Genomic DNA, 27,766 nt, shown 5'->3' on the forward strand with positions numbered 1-27,766 from the left:
TGCCCAGACTGGTTTTGATCTCCTGGACTCAAGTGATCCTCCCACCCAGCCTCCCAAAGTGCTGGGATTACCAATGTAAGCCGCCATGGCCAGCCAAGAACTGTTCATGATTTTATGGTTGAATGAAATATTTATCTTTTTGATAAAACACATTTTCATTTTTTAACTGGCCATTGGATAATCTCTTTTATGAAGTGCCTGTTTTATTTTTTGTCTATTTTTATATTAGGTGGTTGGTTTCTTAATGATTTGTAACAGTTTTTAAGGGTTTTAACAAATGTATTCTGGTTATAAACCTTTTGTTAATATTATTTCAAATTTCTTCTTCTCTCTGGCTTGCCTCTTTACTTTCATAATGGTGTCTTTTAATGTATGAGACTTCTTAATTTTAATATAGCCTTTCCTTTCTAGTTAGTGCTTTTTACTGTTTTTTTTTTTTTTTTTTTTTTTTTAAAGAAATTATTGCCTACTATAGTGCAGTGACATTGTCATAGTTCACTGCAACCTCAAACTGCTGAGCTCAAATGATCTTCGTTCCTCAGGCTCCCAAGTAGCTGAGACTATAGGCACGTGCCACAAAGCCCAGCTAATTTTTCTATGTTTAGTAGAGATGGAGTCTTGCTCTTGCTGAGGCTGGTCTCCAATTCCTGAGCTCAAGCAATCCTCCCACCTTGGCCTCCCCAGAGTACTAGGATTACAGGTATGAGCCACTGCACCCAGCCAAAATGTTCATTTTTTAAAAAATACTGTTTATGCGTGGTATACATGCTAATGGTTTTGAAGTCAGATCATGCCCACCTAAAGATTAGTTTTATTTTTACATTTAGATCTCTGATCTATTTGGAGTTTATTCTGATATATGGTGTGATGGATAAATCTATTTTATTTTCTTTCAAATAGTTATGTAGTTGCTCCCAAAACATTTTTTTTAAAAAGACTCTCTTACCCCCATGATATCACCTTTATCATCTACTAGTTTTCTATGTGTAATTGAGTATATTTTTGGACTTTATGTTCTGTTCCTTTGGTTTTTCTATTCATGTGCCACTACAAATCTGTTTTAATTACAGAGTCTTTGTAGCATGTTTTACTATCTGGTAGGTCTGTTCCCTCTTGAGAGTTCTTTACTTTCCACTGTTTACCTAGTTATTCTTAGTTGTTTATTTTTCTGTATGAATTTTAGGTTCAACTTTTGTAGCACTATAGACATGTTTACTGGGATTTTTATTAAGATTGCATTAAATTTGTAAATTGACTCAAGAAGACCTGATACTTTGGTGAAGCTGAGACAGACTAACCAATGAGAAGGAATGTCTTTCCATTTGTTTTAGTTTACTACTGTTTGTTTCAGGAGCATTTCACAGTTTTTTAAAAAAAATTAGGTTTTGAACATTTTTGTTATGCTTATTCCTAAATATTTTATTTTTAAGTTGCTATTGTAAATGGGATTTTCTCATCCATTGTGTTTTCTTACTGGTTACTTGTACATATGGATGGTATTGATTTTTATATGTTAATTTTATATCATCTAACTTTGCTGAATTCTTTTATGGTTTAAGTTAATTTTGTTATTCTTTTTCCCTATAGAATTTTCTAAGTATAGTTCTGCAAGTAGAAATAGTTTCCACTTCTTATGCCTTTTATTGTTTTATCTTGTTTAATTATATTGGCTAGTAGTACCTTCAGAATAATATGTCTGTGTATTTTTTTAAAATTGAACTTTTCATTTTGAGATAATTATGTATTCAAATGCAGGTGTAAGAAATAATGCAAAGAGATCCTATGCACCATTTACGTAGTATCCTCAGTGGTAATATCTTACAAAAACTGTAATGTAATATCACGACAAGAATGTTAACATTAATATAGTCAAGATAGAGAATATCAACCACAAGAATCTGTCATGTTGCCATGTTATAGCCACACCTACTTCCCTTATACCCCCTTTTGGACCCATGGCAACCACCAATCTGTTTTTTTTTTTAAATAATTTTTATCATTTAAGAATGCTATGTAAATGGAATTATATAGTATGTAACCTGTGAGATTGACTTTTTTCACTCAACATGATTTCCTAGAGATTTACCCAAATTGTTGTGTGTATCGATAATTTGTTCTTTTTGTTGCTGAGTACTGTTTCATGATATGGTTGTAACTCAGTGTGTTTAACTGCTCAAATATTGAAAGATGTCTGGATTATTTTCAGTTTGTGATATTATGAAAAAAGCTGTTATGATAATTCCTGTATAGGTTTTTGTGTGAACATAAGTTTTCATTTCTTTGGGATAAATGTCCACAAGTACATTGCTGAGTCACAGTAGTTGTGTGTTTAATTTTGTAAGAAACTGCCAAAGTATTTTCTAGAGTGGCTGTACCATTTTATATTCCCTCTAGCACTATATGAGCTATCCAGTTTCTTTGTATCCTCACCAGCATTTGATGTTGCTATTTAGCCATTCCGATAGTTGTGTATTGATATTTCGTTATAGTTTTTTTTTTTATACGAAAGTGGGGAGTGAGGAGAGGAGTTGAATTTCCTTTTTTTTTTTTTTTTTTTTGAGACAGAGTGTCACTCTGTCTGCCTAGGTAGAGTGCAGTGGCATCATCGTAGCTCACTGCAGCCTAAACTCCTGGGCTTACGCGATCCTCCTCGGGCCTCAGCCTCCCGAGTAGCTGGGACTACCGGGTCTCACTCTTGCTCAGGCTGGTCTTGAACTCCTGAGCTCAATCAAGTGATCCTCCCACCTCAGCATCCCAGAGTGCTAAGATTACAGGCTTGAGCCACCATGCTGGGTCTCATTGTAGTTTTAATTTGCATTTCTCTAATGACTAATGATATTGCGCATCTTTTCACGTACTTATTTGCTATCTTTATATCCTCTTTGGTGAAATATCTGTTAACGTGTTTTGTCCTTTTTTTCTAGTTTAATAGGTTGGGGTTTTTCTTTATTTTTGAGTTTTAAGAGCCTTTTATATAAAAAATATTTTCTCCCTTTCTGTAGCTTGTCTTTTCATCCTCTTCACAGAGTCTTTCACAGAGCAAGCATTTTAAATTTTGATAAAGTCTAGTTTTATCAAATTTTCCTTTTATGGTATCAAATCTATGCTTTTGGTGTTATTAATAAATCTAAAAAGTCCTTGCCAACCACTAGATTTGGAAGCTTTTTCCCCTTATGTTTTCTTGTAGAAATGTTATAGTTTTATGTTTCACCTTTAAGTCTGTGATCTATTTTGAATTAATTTTTGTATAAGTTGTGAGCTTTAGGTTGATGTTCATTTTTTTACCGTATGTATATTTTTCAAAGCTTCCCAGGTAAATTGATAAGTGGCCACAGCTGAGAATTATTGAACTAGATAGTCAGCAAAACCATTTCTTGTCCTGAAAACTTATGAAATGCTTTTCTCAAACTGTACTGAGGAGCATTAGATATTAATTAGGGCTCTGAGGACAAGGGAGCAAAATGAATTTGTATAATGTGATATGCTTAGGATCCTTTTTGGACATTTATTATAAAGACTGGTTTAGAGTTGAAGTTCTGGATACATGAGAGAAATTTCTGTTATCTAGGGAAGTGTCTGTATTTGGGAAGGTGTGATGATAGTGATCCCAGAATTAAGAAAATGCAGCAAATTTTGGCTCTTTGTGGACTGGATTACTTTCTCATTCCCTTGCATAAAATTGGAAATATGTGTATACCTTTTGTTGGAAAACTAATGATAAAAAGAAGTCATTTTATCTAAATTTACTTTATTAGTTTTCTTAGGTGTTATGATCATAGTATGAGAGATACAGAGGAACGTCAATTTGAACACAAATAAGTTATAGTGTTATTATAATTTATCTGTTAGTTGTATACGTGCTATTTTATTATTTATTAAGAAGAGGAGGTGGACACCGTGGCTCATGCCTGTAATCCTAGCACTTTGGTAGGCCAAGGCAGGAGGATTGTTTGAGTCCAGAAGTTTGGGACCCCGTCTCTACTAAAAATAGAAAAAATTAGCTAGGCATGGAGTAGTCCCAGCTACTCGGGAAGCTGAGGTGGGAGGATCGTTTGAGCTCAGGGGTTTGAGGTTGCAGTGAGCTATGATGATGCCACTGCACTCCAGCCTGGGCAACAGAGTCAGACCCTGTCTAAAAAAAAAAAAAAAAAGGAGAAAATGTTACTAGTTTCTAATATTAGGATAATTTAGACACATGGAAAACAAATCAGATAAATATTTAAGTAAATTTATTAAGGAAAAATATTAAATAATTGTGCAGACTTTAGACGATAGGACACAAATTGGGAAAGTAGTACATGAATTTATTTATTCATCTTAAACAAATATTTGAGTCTTTTTTGTGACAGGCACAATTCAAGGCACCTAGAATACATTAGTTAGTAAAAGAAACTGCCCTGTAGAGCTTACATTCTAGCAAGGAGGATAGTCAATAAACAATAAATATTATCAATAAGTAAATTATGTAGTATGTTAGGTCTGTGCACTGGAAAAAAGAAAAACAGAACAAGATATGGGGCATTGGGAGTTCTGGAGGTCAAGAGAGAGGGCAGGTTTCAGTATTTAACAGGTTAGAAATGATAGAGCTTAATGAGAAGGAGACCTGTAAACAAAGATTTGAAGGAGGTGGCAGGGCAGTCTGAGATGTCTGGGAAACAGTGTTGTGTTAAGGCAACAGGAAGAGCCGGTGCAAAGGCCTAAAAGGCAGGAAGATGTCCGATGTGTTTCTGTCATCTGAATTTTTGAAGTTAATCACAAATCATTTGTAAAGTTCAAAATGTCAAACATATAACTGACACTTAACGAACATAAGCTAATTTTACAAATACTTTCTCTTAGGGTGGTAGGGACACTCACTAACTGGATTTACATTAGCTTGTGAATGGGCTTGAGGTTATAAATTTTGTTTTAAATTCCTTCATAACTCATTGGCCTGGTAGAACTCTCAAGGTTTTCAGGCTACTATGTGTCTTAGGAATTTTCCTGTTCTTAGTATCCTGGGCTCTTTGGGTTTCTCAGGCCCAAACATGAGCACTTAGGGCAGTCTTAGATTTCCTCAGACTCCCAGAATTAATATTGTAGGCTGTTACTGGAAAATACTTTGAGAGTTTATGTCAACATCTTTTTTATTTTACGCTTCTTTTTGCCCACATGGAGTGCTTTGCCTTCAAGGAAAGAATGGTTCAAATAAAATAATTAGGATTCCTTTTTTCTGATATAGTATGTTTTGAATACTGTTCTTCTCTTAAGGATAGGTATTCCGCTTTTGTTTCTCATGAGTAGCAGGTTTTTTTTAAAGGAAGTTTAAGTCCAGTTGTATTCTGTTTTTCCTAATAACTTGAGACCTTTATGAATATTAATTATGATATGGTGCTGAGCTGTATAGTAATGCTGTAAAGCACTATCTGGTCCCACAGTATTCTGATTCGATAGTTTCCAATGCCTAATTTTTAAGTTTATTCTGTATTTCTCCTTCTATGTGACTTTGTCAGTTGTCACTCCTTCCAATTGTCTCCTTTCCCTTTCTTATCTTTTCCTCTACTTTAATCTGTTACTAATGTAGATAAAGATAAATAAGTTAATGTTAGTAATGCAGATAAAAATAAGAAAGTAAACTTTGTTTCTATTTAATTATCTATATGGAAAGCTGTGGGTGATAATTTGAGGATTTTTAAAATACTTTTCAAGAGAATAAACTGGTTTTATTTTCAAGAGAATGAATTGAGTTTTAATGTAATTTCCTTATTTTTTTCTTCTATTCCAAGTTCAAGTAAAATGACACTTCACAGTGTTTTTGTTTAATATAACTTCTTCTTCCTTTATTCAGTAGTAAAAAAATGGAAATGAGCGATAGTTTTTTTTTTTAAAAAAGTACCTTTTTTATTGGCTGTATAAGTCAATCTTCTAGTGAACTTATAGGGTATTCACTCTAAATTTGATTTAGTTAGTAATGGAGTTATGTTTTTGCTGTTCCTGTTTAAGGAGTAAAATATCAGCTGAAAATAGATATGATTATATATGGAGACCATTTCTTTTTAGGAAGGACTCCTATAAAAAAGGAGTTATAGAAATAAAAGGTAAAAGAATAATTTGTAAGTTTGAATATGAGCCCAAAGACCCTTTTTGGTCTTATTGTTGATAAAAATCCATACATACCAGGTGTTATGGGGCAAGGTCCCACTTTTAAATGTATTTTCTTTACTTCTTCATGTTGTTTCCAATAATATAAAATCAGTTATTTATACCGGATCTTGAACTTGCATTTAGGAATACATTTATTAAATCACTCAGGAAACATGCAGGATAAAAATCCATGGAGAAAACTAAGAAAAAGTATGATTTTTGAATTTTCAATCTCTTCTTCCTATTATACAGTCTATGAAAAATATTAAAAGAAGGATTATTTTTGAAGTATTCACACAAATCAAGAAATATACTAACATATGCCCTTGATTTCAAGTATTCTTTCCTCTTGTACCTGAGTATACAATACAACACAATGCAATGCAATACACAATAATGCTGGGTGTGCCTGAGTTCTGCTTTTCATTTATAAAATATGGTGACCATTGAGATCTTTCATGCCTGAGGCATCCCACTTTCTCCAATTCTTTTGTTACCATTAAAGCTATTTTGGCAATTAAAATATTTACATAAACAATTTAGAACTTATTCACAGATTAGGAAGAGCAGTAAAAAACAAGTGAGTTGAAAATCTTAAGGTAGCAATCTAATTTGTAAACTATTCAGTCTGTCCATTTAAAATGTTATGTTTTACACTGTTGAATGAAATCTTGCAGCAAGTCACTTGAGGCTTTTTAAAGGTAATTTATAAAAGACTTTTTTTAATAAATAAACTGAACTGTATCTTAAGTTTTTCTTCCCGATTTATGCTAATAAAATTTGCTATAATTAAGACATATTAAGATTTTGTCTCTTTAAGTTTTTATCTCCTATGAATAAAAAATAATCTTTAAAGAAAAATTATAATTTAAAAAAACTTAATTATTTTTGGGGAGAGTGATCTGTATTTTTTCTGTTTTATTTTTGAATATGAAATAATCATAATGTTGATTACAAAACACATAGCTATCAGAGTTTGATTTTACAATCATATTTGTTTAAAATTTTTTTGGTACATGGATTCCATGAACACTTAAATTTTCATGAACAGATTTATGTGTAACATTAGAAAGCACATTGATCTTTTTAATTCCTAAAATAGTATACCAGAATCAAAATTAATGTATAATAATTTAAATTTGTTCACACATATGGACCTTATTATTTAAAGAAATTTTGGAGTTTGGTGCTGTTATTACCTAAGTAGGATAATATGCACTATTTATTTGGTTAGGTGAGGACACTGTTAACTTTTGAGGTACTGGTTTACTCAAGCACTCCTCTCTGTAACCTTCCCTCATACAGGTAGGCAATGTAGGAATTTGCTTCATTCCTCAATTTTGGAAAACTGTCAGTTTCTCTTATAAAAATTATTATTGCTTTATTAAAGAGTCCTGAAAGCATTTTGCCTTCAAAAATTAACTTTTAGTTTTTGTACATTTTAAAATTAATAGTGGTAAATATAAGCAACTAATGAAATTATTAGTGAGGTGAACATCATTTTGATTTTTAAAATTAGGTATTCTACTTCTGTATTTAAAGTGATGATTTTAGTATTAATAAGAACTAACAAGTGTGATACTTATTATGGTCATCCATGAAAAACGTCACCCAGAGCCATAAGATTTGACATATAAAGCTAGCAGCTACCAGCTGCTAAAGAATTTCATTTGCTGATTTTATTCTTTTACCCCTTTGTAATTTAAATGCCTTTATTTAAAAAGTTTAACTTAAGGATATTGTAAAATATATAGCATTTTAAGATTAGATGGTGTCCAGAACATATAGTCCAATGAGTTAGCCCAGTGTAATTGGGAGAATTATTAAATGACACTGACCTCATTTCCTTTAGAACAATGAAAATTAATAGTTTCACATTTTATTAGGCTGATATTCCAGATGCAGTGTACATTTAATTAAGTGTAGTTTCCTTTTAGTTATGGTATGTGTATCTGTTTTTTGTCGCAAATTCTTTCTAGTTTTACAGTTTTCCACATGTTTTCTTTCACCATTTATGATTTTTTTCAAAGCAGAGCTATAGGATTTAAATCACTTTAGCATGCAGCAAAACAGTTCCCATTCAAACAATAAACGCTGTTTTAAAAAGCCTTTAGATCTTCTGTCACTTCATAAATATAAATGTATAAAAACGTTATGCAGTTGTAGTGCCCACCTGCTAATTAAATGCACATTTTCTCAAACTTGTTTAAAATCTGTCTATTTGTTTCAACTCTGTCTCTGTTCAGAATACATATGGACCTTGTGAAACTAATTATGCTTATGGAGCAGCTGTTAAATTTAGTGCAACTAGTTTTATCCAATATTTTACATTTTAATTGATTACCTGTGAAGAAATTAGCAAATTAACACTTATTGTACAGTAACTGAATGGTCTTTTATGGTTACTTTCAGATATAACAAGTGAAACAAGCACTGATGGAATAAAGACATTTCTAGGATTTTTAGATAGAAAAGTTACTGGTGGACCTTGATTATCTGGTGTGAAAATTTAGGAAGACTGATGAGTGATGCCAAGCATCTGTGTGTTCTGTATCTTAAACATGAGAAGCAGATTGGAAAGTAATAGCTTTTTCACAGAATTTTGGTAACATATGGGCTTATCTGGATCTAAGAAGTCTTTGAAGATCTTTGAACTTGACTAAATGACTTAACCTTTGGCATAGTGGGTGGGTTATATGCTTTTTTAGTGGGAGAGGCACTGACATTCTGCATTTCTCTTTTGCTTTTTTTCTTCTTCCCAATTCTACCTTTTAATAACTTTTTTTAAAAATGGGGAAACTAGAGATGATAATTGGGAATTTGAAAGGTTAATGTAAAAATTCCAAGATATTTAGGCAAATGGATCTACTTGTAATAAGGTAGGGTTAAATCTTTTGATAATATTTCAGAAATGAATCTGTGTAGATATTTCTTTTTCATTTTATAGATTTTATTTGAAAATGATACTGCAATCAAATCTCACTGTCGGTGTGGTATAGTTGAAAGGATGTGCACAAACCTGAGTTCAGATTTCAGTTTTATCACTCATTGGCTCTGTGACCTCTGAACTTTTAAGAGTTCAGTTTTCTCAAAGTAAAAACAAAACAAAACAAAAACAGCTACCTCAACAGGAAAAAAAATCTCCAGAACACCAAAAGGAGATGAAATAACAACTTTTTGTTTAAATACTGTGGAGAATTGAGATAAAGTACATGAATACAGCCACCATGTTTTTTAGTACATAGAAGATCCTTGACAATAATAGGGGAAAGTGTTATGCCCTATAACATTGCTAAATAAGACATATACTAAACAAGCATATTGGTATGTGTATTTTAGAGTATTAACTATTATAGTGAATGAAAGATTGGTTTTGATTTTTATTTACCAGCTTCAAATTCTGATAACTCAATACTAAAACTTGATGTGAGTTATAGATCCAAGTAAATGTATCTGGAATTCTGATAAGAAATATTATTTCAGTTGGGCAATATAAGTAGGAAATTACATATCAGGAATATATAAACAATCCCTGTTTACAAACACTTGATCTAGAGCAACTGGAGGCTTGAGCCTCTGCCCCTAGTGAGGACAGTTGACCTTGATTTTGCAGTTTGGAACATTTGACACTTAGGCTGATTTAAACAGGTTTCTCGAAGGCAGTTGAGGTGTCAATGAGTAACTAAACCTGAAAAATATTTGCCTGCTTAATTTGTCTTAGTTAAAATTCAGAACATGTGTATTTTCCCCGAAGAAATAGTGTTGTTTCTGGTGAGTGTTTTTGTGTAAGGTTTTAGGTGCTTTCTCATTAGGCTTATGTGGATTGGACTGAAAAACTAGCCATTGTGATTTTTATGGTGAGTTTCAAATAACAGATTTATAAATGAAGTTTCAAATAATTTTTTTAACCTTTGAAAGGAAAAGTGTATGGATTAATTAAAGTAGAGAATAGTATAATGAACCCTCACATAGCCGTGATCTAACTTCATAAATATCAAAGCTTGCTTTTAGGCTTTATTAGGATGGGTCCAGAGTAAATTTACCTTATGGCTAATTTAGCTCCAGTTATTAATACTTGACTCCATGCGATGCCTATGTGCAAGGTGTCTCTACTCTGGCTAGTGGAAACACTGTTTCTGCTGTATGATATTTAGGAATTCTATTGCTTCCCAGCATATTTTCCTGTGGTCCCATGGAATTTCACCTCATCACAAGATCGAGGGGACCCTACTGCAGGTTTCTGTATTCCTTTTTCTGTCCAACTTCCTCCTCTTTGGTATAATTTCTTGCAAATTCTAGTAACGTTGGCCTACCTAAAAGTCTCTATCTCCTTAACTCAGCAGATCCACCAGGCTTTGTTTAGGTTCCCTGTTCTTTCTCTGTGGCCTGCAACCGAGGCAGTAAGTTGGGACATACATAGGGCTTCTTTTTTTGTCTCCCTTTTTTAGGGGATCACAGTCCTATGCTACCTGTTGTGCAGTGTCTGAAACAGTTGTTTCATACGTTTTATCTGCTTTTCTAGTTGCTTATAGCAGAAGGGTTATTCTTATAGCTTTTAACTCCTAAATATTCTAATACTGATAATTTTATTTGTGATTTCTCTATTTTTAAATCATTTCTACCAAGAGTTTATCAGCTTTATTAATGTTTTCAAACAGTTAGCTTTTGTCTTTCTTGATCCATTGTTCCATTAATTTTTGCTTCTTTCCCTTTTTTCCTTTTGCCTTTGAGTTTAATTTTCTTTTCTTTTGCTAATTTTTTGGATAGATGCTTAGATCATTTATTTTTAGCTTTTATGCTTTTCTTGTATGTGCATTTAGCTCTATAGATTTTTAGCTGAGCTGTGCTTTAGCTATATTCTACTTTTTTTTTTGAGACAGGGTCTCGCTTTGTTGCCCAGGCTAGAGTACAGTGGTATCATTATAGCTCACTGCAACTTCAAACCTCCTGGGTTCAAATGATTCTCCTGCCTCAGTCTCCCAAGTAGCTGGGACTAAAGGCACGCACCGCCATTACCCAGTGAATTTTTAATTTTTTATATAGAGAGGGCCTCACTGTGTTGCTCGGGCTGGTCATGAACTCCTGGCCTCAAGCACTCCATCCACCCACCTCAGGCTCCCAAAGTACTGGGATTACAGGCATGAGCCATACTGTACCTGGCCTGCTTATTAGTTTATATTCTTTTAGTATACTTTGAATTGTTTACCTAGAAATTGTAGCATGTCTTTGACTTATTGACATCTAACATAAATTATTACTTTTATTCCTTTTTTTTCCTTTAGCTTTGATTCTTGAAGGATGGCTTGACTATATGTAACATTGTGAACACACTTCTTTTTTCATGAGTTCCTCAGGGAAAATTAAAGCCATTGCTTTACTGTGTATTTTACAGTTGAGAAGACTGCTGCCAATTTGACTCTCTCTGTTTGTTAGTGACTTAATCGGAGTATTCTTTTTTCCTTTGCCTTTAACGTTCAGTAACTTCATTAGGATATATCTCAGGAGTTAATTATGGTCAGCCCATTTCCCCAGATACACAGATGACCTTTTCTACATGTAGATTCCTTTAGTTCCAGAAATGATTTTCATTATGATTGTAATCTGTAATGTTACCTTGTTTTTTCTTCTAGAGCCTCAGTTATGTTGGATGTTCCTTGTTTGCCTCTTCTTTATATCACTTGCTCTGAATCTTCTACTGTTTTTATTTTGTTTTATTTTCTTTCTCTTGGTTCTTTTCATCACTAACATCTATGTTTTTTATTATAGGCTTAATCTTATTCTACTTGAGCACCTTGTAATATAGTATTCATTTCTGAGATGACTTTTTTCTTTTTTTAAATATTTTCCCCCTAAAATCGGATAGCAATAATTTCATATCTTCCTGTTTGTCCATTTTTGTTCTGAACTTTTGTTTTGCTTGATTCTTTATGTTTGATCTATGTTGGAGTGCTATGTTTTAGTCTTCTCTGCTTCATGTATTTTTTTTGTGAGACATACTTGCATTTAAAAAAAAATTTCATACTTTCTTTTCTTTAGTTTCTTTGTATGGATATTGTATTTCCTTTTTTTGTTCATGATAATGTGCAGGATTTTCCTGGATCAGCAGTAACAGACAATTCTGTGGATGGACTGCCGGTTTTGTATGGCTGTAAGGTTTCTGGAATGGCACTGTACTGTTCAGTAGAGTGAGGGGCATTTCTTTAATAAATGGGGAATTCTGTGGTGATAGGTAGGTCTGTTTTCAGATCCTTTGATATAACCTTGTTTTTATAGAGCCCTCATCATCAGTACCTTGTTTTCTAATTTTCCAGCACCACCAAACCAACAGTGGACACCTCTCTTTCCAAAGTGCATCTCTTACCTAGAGTGTAGGTCCTATTAAAAAAATTCCCCTTGTTGTTATCATTTTAGATGGATGTTGGCAGGGGATAAAATTAGATGTCCATGTTCAAAATGTCATCCTGATATGGAGCTCACAATAGTTTTTGTTCAATGTGTAAATATATTATTTAATTTTAATTACAGGTTTATTTTCTGGTAAATGTAGTCTTTGTAGGACTTAACTCAAGAGACTATTTGAAGTATTGTAGTATTTTTTTTAAAGACAAAATATTAGGGTATTTGTTTTGATTACATGTGTTTAGAACTTATTAGCCAATTAAGAAACTTGACAAATTGGTTTTTGAGGGCAGTAATTCATTTTATGTAGGAATGTTATGGTGATTCTTCTTATTCTGTAGATATTGAAAGCATTTATCTGGTATAATAGGACATCTTGCTGTCCATTTATTGCTTATATATTGTGTGTTCTAGAGTGCCACATTTTTTATCAAATGTTTCTTTGCTTATAATATATCTCCATATTGGCTTTGGTACTCTAGAGACTTCTAGAGTGATTTATCAGAAAGGTATTTATTTAAGGAATGAAGGACAAATACCATCTTAAGTTTTAATATGGTTTCTTTGGCTTTTTTGTTTGGTCGTGGTAGGAAATCTCTTTACTCTGATCTGGTACTTTTTTCTTTATGGGGATCCTTCAAATTTACAAGTAAAGTTACTTAATAAAGTAAATGGTGTTGTTCATATGTTTAGGATGTGAGTTTTCAAAATCGTGTAACGTAATTCTTATGACAGCTAAGAAGTTAGCAGCTTAGTTCATTTTAAATCTGTGCTTCATTTTGTGGCTCTTTTTTAACAGCCTTTAATTAATTTTTTTCTGCCTGTGTTTTTAGATTTATTGTTTTTTCCCCATGCATATTTTTCAGAGTCACTCTTTTGCTACATTCAACCTATAAGCGAGATTAAGAGGCCTGCCATATGAGAATTAAATAATGAACATTAAGACATTGGGGGGAAAAAGGCCCAGTGGCTTCTATTGTATACTGTGATGTTTAAAACTTTCTACTTTCTTAAATTTGACATCGTGAGTGATTTAACTTTACAGATATGCTATTGCTATCGTAGTTCATTGAACCACACTAGCAACATTTATGGAGAATATTCCAGAATGACATGGATTGCTTATATGAAGACGTAGGGTGAGTAGTGATCGTTTTGGAGAATGGCAGGCATATGTTTTCTACAGTGGATTCTTTCTGTTAGGGTAAACCATGAGCTGAGTTTGGAGATAAAGTGAATTTGCTTAATTAATTGGCTAAGTTGGGAGGAATAGCAGTGATTGGGAAAGAAGGTGCTAAAGGAGCGTTGGCTAAGTTGTAATCAATGTAAGACCTCCCTGCTAATTGCACTCCGTAGCTTTGCTGTAATGGTGATGGGAGAGTGATTATACTCTGGTTTCTCTGGTCCTGTGCCAGTTTAGCCCTGTTGTCCTCATGTTATAGCACCCCCTTCAAGACCTACGTATGTCCCCGGAATATCCACTTTTATGCTCACAAGACTTGAAGTATTGGATGACAGGTATGTTCTTTCTATTAATAGCAAACCACTGAAGATCATGTGTTATATTTGGTCACTAAAGGTTATCTGTGGAGAAGATGTGGATTTTAGTCCTTCATATTATTATTCACCTTCCTATATAAAAGAAATACATTGAAACTTGAGTGATCTTTATACCAGCTCTAAGATTTTAGAGGTCTGTCAAAATCAGAATGCTACTCTTTACTGGATTAGCTATGGTTTGAGGGAAATGTACTTCATACACCTTGATTCAGATTTTACAAATTCATTAAAATGGTACATCCCTCAATTACTTCTTAGTGCCTGTCTCCTTCTCCCAAATCACTTGTCTGTTATTTCACAGCCCAATTAGGTCCTATTATTTCATCCTCATAGTAAGGTAATTATTCTTCCGATTTTGCAGATAAGGAAACAGATGCTCAGAGAGGAAATAACTTGTTCAAGGACACCATTATTTGAGGAAATCTTCATATTTTAACTTGATACTTATATAATTTGGGATATGTTAGTAACAGATAACATTTAGTTCTAAGAGTACAGTAAAAACATAATTTCACCAAAAGCCATCTCATCTGTAATCCACAAATGGGTTGTATATTTTTTCCAGCACTATATATTTCTTTAAAAAAAGAGGCAAACAACTACATTAGCTTATATTGGAGATTTATTTAAAAAAGATGATCTTAGAATTTTGATAGAATTTAAACTAACTCACCTGCCTTTTGTTGCTCTACATTTTTACAGCTAATTGCTTGAATCATATTTTGGTCCTAAGTAGTATAGAACCAAATTAAGATAATACCTTGTATGTCTATATACACAATATATATATATATATATAGTGTCTGAGGTTATCATGAGAAAGGATCGCCTCCATTTTTATTATTGTTTTCCTTTAAACAGAAAACTTTAAAATTTTATAGATTTTAGTAATAATCTGTTAAAATTTCCATATATCCACATGTAATAGAAAATTTAATCAGAAAGGCATAGGATAACATCTGTGGGGCTAGTAAGTTGTGATGATAAAATTTTGATATGGAAAAATAGTCATGTGTCAAAATTAGGAATAGTCAGAGAGACTTCCAGAGAAAATGGTAGAAATTTTATATTTGTAAATTAGGACACTAAAATAATTAAACCCATTATACATTAGTAGCAATAAATAATTATAACTTCTCAAAATCACATTTTAAAAAATCTGTGGGTTTATGATCCAATATTCTTTTTTATTTACTGAGTGAACCCGTTAGAGATGGAAGAGGACAAACATTACTGCTGCTAAAAGCTATGTAATTCTCTTCAAGCCCCACATATATCCTAGTTACCCAGGACTAGTTCATGTGATCTCTTCATCATCCACAGTCTTTATTCTTTGGTAATTTGTATTTCCTCTTTTCTTTTTGTTTCATCAATAATTTACCTAGATAGAGATTTATCAATTTTATTGATATTCTCAGAGTACCCGATTTTGGCTTTGTTAATTTTCTCTTTTATTTTCTATTCCATTGATCTTTGTTCTTTCTTTAATGTTTCTTTCCTTCCATCAACTTTGGGTTTATAGTACTTTGCTCTTCTTTTTGTAGCTTCTTAACATGAAACCTTAGGTAATTGATTTTGGATCTTTCTTATTTTCTAATGTAAACATTTAAAACTATAGATTTTCCTTTTAATATTGCTTTAGCTGCATCCCATAAATTATCATATGTTGTTTTTTCATTTTCATTCAGTTCCAAATATCCTTGAACTCCTGGGCTGAGGCAGTCCTCCTGTCTGAGCCTCCCAAATAACTGGGACTGCAGATGTGTGCCACCATGCCCAGCTAATTTTTTTTTTTTTATTTTTTATTTTATGAAGACAGAGTCTCACTATGTTGCCCAGGCTGGTCTTGAATACCTGGCCTCAAGCAATCCCCCAATCTCAGCCTCCCAAAGTGCTGGGATTACAGGCGTGAGCCACTGTGCCTGGCCCTCTTGTGATTTCTTACTTGACCTGTGAACTATTTAAAAGGGTATTATTTAATTTCTATATATCTAAGTTTTTTCTAGATGTTTTATTGTTAAATTTCACTTTAAATCTGTTGTGGTCAGATATACATTTTCTATATGATTTCTACTTATGAACTGATCCTTTGATCATTATGAAGTAACCATTTTTATTTTGGTGATACACTTAGTTTTTGAAGTCTAGTTTATGTGATATTATATATTTCCTTCAGCCTTTCTGTGTTTACTGTTTGCATCATGCATGTATTTTTTAGACATTTACTTTCAACCTGTCTTATTTTATAAATAGCATATAGTTGTATGTTGGTTTTTAATTCATTTCATAAGGTTTGTCTTTTAAGTATTTAGTTTATTAACATTTACTATACTATGTTTATTGATATAATTAGATGCAGGTCTAATCACATTTTATATTTGTCCCCTCTGTTTTTTGTTCCTTTGTACTGCCTTTACAGCTTCCTTTTGGATTAATGAATATTTTTAAGCATTTATTTTTCATTTATCTTTTGGCTTTTTAGCTATACTTCTTTTCTTCTTTGTTTTGTTTAAGCAGTTGCTCTCCTGCTTGCTGCAGTGCAAGGGTGGGGAACCTGTGGCCTCAAGGCCACATGTGGCCCTCCAGATTCTTAAGTGTGTCCCCTTAAATGGATCCAAACTTCACAGGACAAATCCCTTTATTGAAAGGATTTGTTCTGTAAAATTTGGATTCATTGAAAAGGCCGAATTCAAGGATCCAGATGGCCACATGTGGCCCCAAGGCTTGCAGGTTCCCCACCCTGAGGTATGTATTACATCTACCTTCATTATAATCCCTACAGTAAAACATTATAATTTTTACTATAAGCACTATATGTATTTTAAATAAATTAAGGGAAATAAATAATTATTGATATTTACCCCTATATTTACTTTTTCTGGTAGTCTTAATTCCTTCCTAAAGATCCAAGTTTTCCATCTGTTATTATTTCTCTTGAAGAACTTTCTTTAGTATTTGTTGTAATGCAAGTTTGCCATTGATGATAATTTTTTACTTTCCCTTTATCTCAAAAAGGTCCTTATTTTACTTTCATTCTTGAGGGATATTTGTGCTGAGTATAAAATTCTAGGTGGACTTTTTTTTTCTTTCATCATGTTAAGAATTTTTTCCACTGTCTTCCGATCTCCATTATTTCTGATGAGAAACCAGCAGCGATGATTTGTATCATTGCTCCCCTGTACGTAAAGTGTTCTTCTCTGAATACTTTCAAGATTTCTCTTCACCTTTAGTTTTTGTCAATTTGACTGTTGTGTTCCTAATCATGGGCTGCTTCATATTTATCTTACTTGGGATTTGTTGAACTTCTAGAATCTGTAAATTTGGAAAATTTTTTACCACCACTTAAATGTTTTCTGTTTCATTCTCTATCTTTTCCACTTCTGGGTTTAAATAAACATATTAGACATTTGAATTTTGTCATACATATTCCCAAGGATCTGCCTTTCTTTTCTTATTAACAATCTTTTTTCCCCTTAGTTATTCAGATTTGATAATTTTGATTATTTTCAGGTACACAAATTCTTTCATCTGTTCACACCAATCTGCTTTTAATCTCATTTCAGAGATTGTATTTTTTAGTTATATATTTTCTATTTTTTCATTTTCTAATTTTTAAGCTGAGATTGCCTAGCTTTATATTCATTACAAGCATAGTTATTACTTTAAAATCCTTACTTTTGAATTCTAACATTTGGCTCATCTTAGGGTTGGTCTCTGTGTATTATATTTTCTCTTCATGACTGAGCACATTTTTCTTGTTTCTTTGTATATCTAGTAATTTTGGATTTTATTATGGACATAGTGAATATCATATTGTGAATACTCTATTATAGTCCTCTTAATAATATTGACATTTTGCTTATTTTTTTGTTTAGCAGGAAAATAGCTTGGTTGGATTAAAATTGTAAAAATTCTATTTCTATGAGGGCAGCTAAAAATTTTGGTTCAATGCTTTTATTCTTAGCTGTTTAGAGTCTGTCCTTCATGTGCTGATTTAGGGTTCAACCAGAGATTTGAATCGAGTTTACATATAGAATTTTTGGGTCCCTTCTTTTACTTTTTTACAGGATTCCTCTTTCATTTACCTGTTGCAGTAGTTGTCCTGAGTCCGTGTTCTGTTTTTTTGGGAGGCCAGAAAGCCTGCAGATTTTCTGTTGGGGTTGTATCTGTTCTACGTGGCACAGACTTCAGCTTGGCGCAGAATAGAGGTTGATAAAATGGGCAAGTTTCTCATTGTTGTTTCCTTTTTACAAGTGTTGGCCCCCTGCAGAATCTGCCTGTTTTTGGTCATTCTCCAGTGCCTTCATGTACAGTCTACCCTTAAACAACTTGGAGATTAGGGATACAAACTTCCCTTGCAGTCAAAAATTCATATATAATTTTTGACTCCCCGAAAACTTAACTACTAATAGCTTTCTGTTGACTGGAAGGCTTGCCAGTAACATACATAGTTGATTAATACATATTTTGTATGCTATATGTATTATATACTGTATTCTTACAATAAAGTAAGCTAGATAAAAGAAAAGGTTATTAAGAAAATAGTAAGGAAGAGAAAATATATTTACTATTCATTAAGTGGAAGTAGATCATCGTAGAGGTCTTCATCATCATTGTCTTTACATTGAGTAGGCTGAGGAGGAAGAGGCAGAAAAGAGGTTGGTCTTGCCTTGTCAGGGGTGGCAGAGGCAGAAGAAAATCTGCATATAAGTGGACCCATGCAATTCAAACTTTATTGAAGGGGTCAACTGTAGTTGTTTTTGTTTTATAGTTATCTGTAGGATTGTCAATCTTATAGAGGCTTTCTTGTCATTACTGTAACCAGGACCTTAAATCATTACTTCTTAGCATATAATGTATTCTACCTAATACTGTCATTTTAAACAAAGAATGGCTGGATTAGAATGGATGAATAGTTATATTGGCACAATTAGAAATAAGGATGAATAGGTAAGGAAACAAGAGATTATAGGGATAGAGAAAGCCTATCCTTGTGGACTAGATTAGATACATTTGATTTGTTACGTTATCTGAGGAGATATGAATTATTGAGACTTGATTTGAACCTTTAAGACTTTCACTTGCAAACACTTGTTTATTGCACCTTAATTTCCTGTAAAGTTGACAGCATATATTTCCCTCATGGATCATTTCAACTGAGAGTACTTATGCATAAAGAATTATTCAGATGCTTGCTTCACACACTTATTTAAATTCTGAGTCCATAACTAAAACTAATTAGTGTTTTCAAATAATCTTCAAGGGTTTTTACATTTCATAATACAAAATATACACTAAATTTATTTAATAAAATCTGCTTACTGTAGGTCCAGGTCAAGACCTCATCCACGTTCTCATAGTCGAAGCAGTGAAAGGTCCAGTCACAGAAGAACCCGTAGTCGGTCTCGGGATAGAGAACGACGTAAAGGAAGAGAGAAAGAGAAAAGAGAAAAGGAGAAGGATAAAGGCAAGGACAAGGAGTTACACAACATCAAACGTGGGTAAGTTGAAGCAAGTCTTACTTAGGTGGTGATGACTTGGTGATTCCATGGCAAAATTCAAGTGAAATTTTTGTTCTCTGAGGTTTTTGTTTTCCTACCCTTGTGGCTACATTGCTGTAAGAGTGGAAGAAGATGAGCAAAGAAAGAGGAGAATTCAGTAGAGAAAGGAGAAAGGATAAATCTATAAATAGTTGTCTCAAATTTTTAGGGTGTTAAAATTATCATTTTCATTTGCATTTAATAATATAATAAATCTTAGAAACACAACATAAACAACAATATCAAAGTTTAGTATATAAATAAAGTACAATTTACCTAATTCTTTAGGAAAGTTCTACATTCTATTTCCTTTGTCATGAACATAAATTTAAAATTTGAAGACTACTTAGTGATTAAAGATGTCTGTTAGCTTATTGCAAAGTTGTTCCGGGAAAGGGTAAATTTGAAACAAAGGGAAGGAACCATGTGATTTACTATTGTTCAGTCCTCTTTCAATATAGAATGGAGAGTTGGGCAATATTGTGGTGTATGTGTGTGTTAAAATGAATGTATCTGCTTAGAAGGTCCAGAATTTTATTTTTTGTCAATTTCCTAAAATTGATGTTAAAACAATGATTCTAGTTCTGTCCCTTTGGAGGTTGAAATCCTCTCATAAGTGTTTATCAGATTAGAAGATACCAAAATGAAACAATCTTGTTTAGCAGCTTAAATTTACAGCATCTTATTTGTTTTATTCAAAATTGGCATTGGGGTCTTTATTCTGTGAAGTAGAACATCTTGGAATTTATCCCGTTTTGTCAATCTTTCAACATTTTATGTGAATATGTTTACTTTATATGTTAGTATAAAAGTGTTTATCTTCAATGTATCAGTTTTCAATGTTGAATTTAAGAGTTTACCAGGAGCGTAGATATAGTTTCCTGAGGTCTGAGTCTGTGAGGAATTATTAACTTTATTAGAAGATATGAAACTCTTCCCTCAACCCTTTTTCACAGTTGTCTGTGTGTTTATTTTTTGTTTGCAAGTTAATAGAGATGTTATATAAACCTGTCTAGATTGTTGGCTTTTAAGTGTTCTTTGAAATGTTAAATTCGTCGTGGAGTTTGGAAGAGGATAACATTATTAAGTCTTTTTTTCCCTCCCAAACACCCCACAACTGTAAATGTACATTGAATATCTGTGTTCCTGCAAAATTATGAGTTCTGTCCTTTTCTGGTTTTAAGGATTGTGTAATGTTATAGGTGAGGAGATAGGGATTAGATATCTGTCTGGAAGGACAGGGAGGCTGAGTTAGCCAGAGTTGATAGAATAGAATGAGAGTCAGGAAGGGTATGGGGGAAATCTCTTGGCAAAGGGAGAAAATCAGTGGAATGATAGATTTGAATGGAAGATGTAGTTAGAGTTCTGAGACTAGAAAATACAGAGTTAGAGGAAGAATAAAAAGTATCACAAGGGGCTACCTTGCTTCTTGGTCATTTTTCAATTTTTTCTTCTTTTCGTTTAGTTTTTAGATATTACATGGCTGTGTGTGTGATTATGATGTTTGTCGGTTATTAAATTTTTGCTTTCCACCTTACCAAGTTTTACTTTTATAGAATAATATATAATAAATTAATATTATATAAAACATTATTTGGGGGATTTTAAAGGTAAGAATATGAGAGAGTGAATAAAACAAGGGGATCAGATGATTTTAAGAAACGTTCTCATATGGTAACATTAATCTTGAAAGTCTAGGCCAGCTTTATAGGTTAGACTCATTCATCACTCAGAGTTGATTATGTTCAAGTGGACTGATTCCTGGATAGCAGGTTCACAAGATAATAATGTTGTATTTGTCATTATTTCATAACATTAATCTCAACAAAGGTAATGAACAAAGTCAAACTAACAGTTGTCAGTTGAAGGGCCCTGGGGACTGATGCCAAAAAGGTTTGGGCAGCCTATATTATCATTTTAGTGGACCATGGTGACATACAGTGTTGTGTTAGGGTGCTCTTTCCCCTGGTTACTGCTAAGAACACACGAATTCCTACCTATTTGGTATAGTCTAAAATCGGGATTTTTTTTTTTAATCAGTGTGTGCATTTACTATAGTAGTATTTAAATATGTACAGATGAATTCTGCTTTGTTCCACAAATAATTTATTATTATTTTTTAAAGCTCACATGTTTATTGATTTTAAGCCATTCTGGACTTACACTCTTCAGTATCACTCAGAGCACCCAATATACATGTCAGTTGTTAGTAAATATTTATTGATTATTTAGCAAATATAAGCATTCATTCATATATTCACTTATTCAATAAGCAATATTTAAATGCCTTCTATTTGTCAGGTACTATTTTACATAATAGTGACATAATGTTAATGCCAGTACTACTTGGAGCTTTCATGCAAGTGGGAAAATAAACATCTATAGAAGGGAAGCTATGCAAATAATTAAAATGAAGTCAGATGAATGTTTCCAGTAGGAAAAGCAAAAGAAGCTATGGAAATATTGTATCAGTTAGGATACTTTTGTTCATAAGTAACAAAATTTAACTAACAATAGCTTAAACCAAGGGTCCGTAAACTTTTTTGTAAAGGGCTATATAGTAAATAATGTAGGCTTTCTGGACCAGAGTTTGTCTCTGTTGCAATTACTGAACTTTTCAACCATAGATAATATTAAACTAACAGGCAGGCTATATTCCAATACAATTGTGTTTACAAAAATGGGCATCTGGCTAGGTCTGACCCAAGAGTTGTCATTTGTCAATGCCTGGCTTAAACCATGAGTATGCTTACTACTAATATAACGAGCAGTTTAAAGGTAAGTAGTCTGAGGGAGGCCCTTTTTGTCCTTCTTGCAGGCCAATGTCAGCATGTTGGCTTTCATCTTCAGTCTTCACACACTCTGGTTGCGAGATACCTCCATGAACATTAAGCTGATTGATCTAGACTAGTCTGTGTATTGGGGAAGGGCTCTCAGAAGAAGCGATGTTTACACCTTGAAAGAAGGAGGAGAGGGAAAGGAATGTTCCATGCAAATGAACTTCATATGGAAAGGCTTGGAGGCAAGCAAGAGAGTGTGATATAGTTGAGGAACTGAAGTCCAGTGGGCCTTGGTTTAGAATAGAAAAGGAATAACAATGAGAGATGATTTTGGGAGGACCTTATATCATCTTAAGGAGTTTAAAATTAGTTATAGAGGCAGTGAAAAGCCAATATAGAGTTTCAAGTAGAGAAATGATAGGATCTGTTCTACGTGGGGTCTGAACAAAATGCTGCATTCACAGTAGCTGCAATAATGATAAGCATCTAACATTTTTTTTTTATTTCAGAATCTTATGGGGTACAAACATTTTGGTTACATATAATGCCTTTGCCTCGCTTGAGCCAGGGCTACAAGCGTGCCCTTCCCTCATGCAGCGTGCTCCACGTCCATCAGTTGTGCATTTACCCACCTCCACCACCCCTCTCCCCCTGACCAGCACCCAGTGAATATTACTACTGTGAGCACCTTAGTGTTGGTCAGTTAGTACCAATCTGATGACGAGTACATGTGGTGCTTGTTTTTCCATTCTTGTGATACCTCACTTTGAAGGATGGGCTCAAGCTCTATCCAGGATAACATAAGAGGTGCTAGTTCAGCATTGCTTTTTGTAGTTGAGTAGTATTCCATGGTACACATTTTATTAATCCACTCATGTATTGATGGGCACTTGGGTTGTTTCTACATCTTTGCAATTATGAATTGTGCTGCCGTAAACATTCGAGTGTAGATGTCTTTATTATAGAACATCTTTTCTTCCTTTGGGTAGATGCCTAGTAATGAGATTACTGGATCAAATGGTATTTCTATTTTTAGCTCTTTGAGATATCTCCAAATTACTTTCCACAGGGATTGTACTAATTTGCCATCACACCAACAGTGTAAGAGTGTTCCAGTCTTTCCACATCCATGCCAGCATTTGTTGTTTTGGGACTTTTTGATAAAGGCCATTCTCACTGGAGTTAGGTTATACTTCATTGTGGTTTTGATTTGCATTTCCCTAATGATTAGAGATGTTGAGCATTTTTTTATATGTTTGTTGGCCATTATTCTGTCTTATTTTGAAAAGTTTCTGTTCATGTCATTTGCCCATTTATTGGTGGGGTTGTTTGATTTTTTTCTTGTTACTTTTCTTAAGTTCTATATAGATTCTTGTTCTGTTCATGTCATTTGCCGATTTATTGGTGGGGTTGTTTGATGTTTTTCTTGTTAATTTTCTTAAGTTCTATATAGATTCTTGTTATCAGCCCTCTATTGGATATGTAGAATGCAAATATTTTCTCCTATTCTGCAGGTTGTCTAATCACTCTAATGATAATTTCCTTGGCTGTGCAGAAGCTTTTTAATTTGATTAGGTCTCATTTATTTTTGTAGCTGCTATGATTGCTTTGGGGGTCTTCTACAGAAATTATTTGCCTAGGCCGATGTCTGTAAGAGTTTTCTCAACAGTTTCTTCTAGAATTCTTACAGTTTCACGCCTTAGATTTAAGTCTGTTATCCATTGTGAGTTGATTTTTGTGAGAGGTGAGAGGTGGGGATCCAATTTCAGTCTTCTGCATGTGGTTATCAAGTTTTCCTAGCACCATTTATTGAATAGAGATTCTTTTCCTCAAAGTATATTTTTGTCTACTTTGTCGAAGATGAGATGACAATATGAGGATGGGTTTATATCTGGGTTCTCAGTTCTGTTCCACTGGTCTATGTCCCTATTCTTGTGCCAGTACCATGCTGTTTTGGTTACTATAGCCTTGTAGTAAAGCTTGAAGTCTGGTAGACTGATGCCTCCCAATTTGTTCTTTTTGTTTAAGATTGCTTTGGCTGTACGAGGTCTTCTCTGGTTCCATATGAAGCATAGAATTATTTTTTCTAGATCTGTAAAGAATGGTGATGGTATTTTCATTAATGCATTAATGCATTAATTCTGTAGATTACTTTAGGTAGTATGGACATTTTAACAATATTGATTCTACCAATCCATGAGCAAGGTAGGGTTTTTCCATCTAAGGATTCCTCTTTAAACATTGATATAGATTTTTCTTATTTTTTCCCCCATATTTTAAATGCTTAAATATTTATCTTATCCTTAGACAATTGTATTTCTTTTTCTGAGACAGAGTCTTGCTCTGTTGGCCACATCAGTGGCCTCAGTGTTAGTGGCCACATCATAGCTCATTGCAACCTCAAACTCTTGGACTCAAGTGATCCTCCTGCCTTGGCCTCCCAGAGTGGTAGGATTACAGGTGTGAACCATTGAACCTGGCCAGATGACAGTTTTATTTCTTATAAGGGGAAATGTCTTTGCAATATGAAAACAGATTTTTCTTAAGAAATAGCAGAGTTGAAATCAGACACAACATTGTTTTCTTAAACAAACTATTATTGAGAGTCAAAAATCAGAAATATGAAATTTGTTATGGCATCTCATAATTGCAATTTGGTTTGATACTCTGAGTCTTCTGTGGATTAGCACGTTATTGGGCCTTCTTTAATAACATCTTAATCCAAACTCTGTAAAGGATAGTTGACTAGTATAAAACATCTTTTACAGACTCTGGTCTTTGAAAGATTTGTTGGTGAATGAATATGTAAATATCTACCAGTAATGTTCTACTATTTATTCTTAAATCATAGTACCATCCTTAAGAGTAGAATTTGGGCCAGGTGTGGTGGTGCATGCCTATAATCCCAGCATTTTGGGAGGCTGAGGTGGCAGGATTGCTTGATGCCAGGAGTTCAAGACCAGGCTGGGAAATGTAGTGAGACCCCCGTCTCTACAAAATAAAAAAAAAAAAAATTAGTTGGGCATGGTGTTGCATGCCTATAGTCCTAGCTACTAAGGAGGCTGATGCAGGAGGACTGCTTGAACTCAAAAGTTCAAGGTTGCAGTGAGCTGTGTTCGCACTATCGCACTCCAGCCTCGGTGATAGAGCAAGACCCTGTCTCTAAAAAAAAAAAAAGGAGTAGCATTTGGATGGATTTGATATAAATCACAAGCTAGGAAAATTTGATGTAAAGCATTTGTTGCCTACTGCTATCGTTTGAATGTGCCCCCTAAAGTTCATATGTTGGAAACTTGACCCCCAGTGCTGCAGACTTGGTAGATGGGCCCTAATAGGAAGTACTTAGACCATGAGGGTTATATCCTCATCTCATTAATGGATTATTGCTATTAATCACAGGAGTGATTGTCTTGGGAGTGGGTTTCTTATAAAAGGATGGGTTCGCCGTTCTCTTTCTCCCTCGCCATCTCTTTACTCTTCTGCCATGGCATGATGCTGCAACAAGTTCCTCACCAGATACTGGTCCCTTGATCTTGGACTTCCCAGCTTCCAGAATTGTGGGCCAATAAATTTCTATTAATTATAAATTAGTTACCCAGTGATATTCTGCTATAGTAGCACAAAATGCACTCAGACACCTACTAAAATGCTTTCATTTTTATTTGAATAACTTTAGAATTCTTTAGAAACCCAATTTAGTTCTCCCATGTGTGCCCTCCTTTGTGACCTGCTACCATGAAAGGTTATTATCATTTTCCTTATTAGCTTTTCAGTAGATGGATGCTGTTTTCAGAAGTGTACCCATCAGGACTTTTGAGATATTTTGCCAAAATGTTTAAGTTTATACATTCTTCTCTTTTTCATTATATAAGTTTCTGAAGCTTTATACTTTTTGAGAGAGGTAAGAATTTCCCTCTAGATATACAATTTATTCTTCTGCAAAATGGGGATGGTGATACTTAAAAAGTTATAAATATTATAAGCAGTGTGTATAAGAAGACTAGTACCATGTAGTAATCATATTTTATAGATAGATATTAGTCATGGGTTTAATCTTGGCAGTATTCCAGTGTCTTCAACTTTAGAGTTTCATGTAATAAATTCCTGTTGATAAGGTTTTTTTTTTCCCTACCTAGTGTTTGGCAGAAGATGTTAGAAGTGATTTGGGAAAACTGGACTCTTGAGTTTTGACAGCAGTTACATACTTATAGAGCCTGTCATATTTTTCCTTACCTCTTATTTCTTTATACAATGGAAAGTCACTTATGCTAATTTACCCCTATTTGCATATAGGTTATAGAGTTTTGTGGCGCAGAGCATGCTTAGAACTCCTTTTAAGTGTCTGTTTGGATCAAAGCAGGGCTGTGTGATAGCTGTTATCTGACACCAAGCTGTGTGGTGTTGTTTTCATTAAACATTTATCACACTTCCAATGTGACAGCAGGCAACTTTGTGCCAGGATAACATGTTTTCATGCAAAATTTATTGAAAAAGACGAGACTTTGTAAAGAGATCTTGTTGCCTTTCACCAGTGGCGAAGGGTAAATGTTTGGTTCTAAAGTAGTGTACCTTTAACACATGTCATTGTAACATGCAGAAAAAGCTTCATACTGTCAATTTTGTTAAGCAGGTAAATGAATACATCTTTATATAAGTGTATGCACTGGATTCCTTATTCTTTTTAAATTAAAGTTTTTACAGTTTCCTTTTGAATTGAATGAATATCATAACAGTGGCCCATTGTGTTGTTGGATATTTTGTATTATAATGAAATTTACTCACCCAATTTCCATTGTGCAGATTTGAATATTTGTCACTAGGTATTAGTTTTGATTCAACCAAAACAATCTGTAACTTTTTTCAAAAAGATGAGGTCAAGAAAGGGAATGTTATCTAACAAAAAGAATAATCAGCAAGGGTTTCCTAAGTTCTCCCCCAGGTCACCACCTTTCTCTTATTCATTATAGCAATACATTTTAATTATCAGAGAGTTTTTCCTGTGGGCTTTGAGTTGAATTATGCCTGAGAAAGTTTTAAATGGCATGAAATTGTAGATTCATTCTTTCTGTTGGTAATTGCTTGAGTATGAAAAGGCTTGGAATGAGACAAGCTACTTTTACTTTCCTTTTTCATTCCACAGGAGGCTGAGGAATTAGGGATATGTGAAGAAATTAGTGAAAGGATGAAAATAGCCTCATGCTGGACATTTTAGAAAGTTTCATCACATGGACCATAAAAAATTAGGTGAGACCCTTTGCAAGAGGTATTATAAAAATTATGTTGGCATTAACATTCAAGAATAAAAGGAAAAAAGTACTGAGTTGTATGGGAGGAGCCTTGTCTTTGGACCCATATAGAATCCAT

The 27,766-nt window shown here is 33.6% G+C and overlaps 1 protein-coding gene across 1 annotated transcript in view; it reads left to right on the forward strand.

Moving 5' to 3' along the window:
• RSRC1 (arginine and serine rich coiled-coil 1) overlaps nucleotides 1–27,766 on the forward strand; it is a 399,121-nt gene that overhangs the window by 70,622 nt on the left and 300,733 nt on the right. The window contains exon 4 of the mRNA XM_045562125.1: nucleotides 19,410–19,583. Coding sequence (XP_045418081.1) covers nucleotides 19,410–19,583 — 174 coding nt within the window. The remainder of the gene's footprint in view (nucleotides 1–19,409; nucleotides 19,584–27,766) is intronic.

Source organism: Lemur catta, chromosome 1 (assembly GCF_020740605.2).
Source record: "Lemur catta isolate mLemCat1 chromosome 1, mLemCat1.pri, whole genome shotgun sequence".
NCBI classification, from domain to species: Eukaryota; Metazoa; Chordata; class Mammalia; order Primates; family Lemuridae; genus Lemur; species Lemur catta.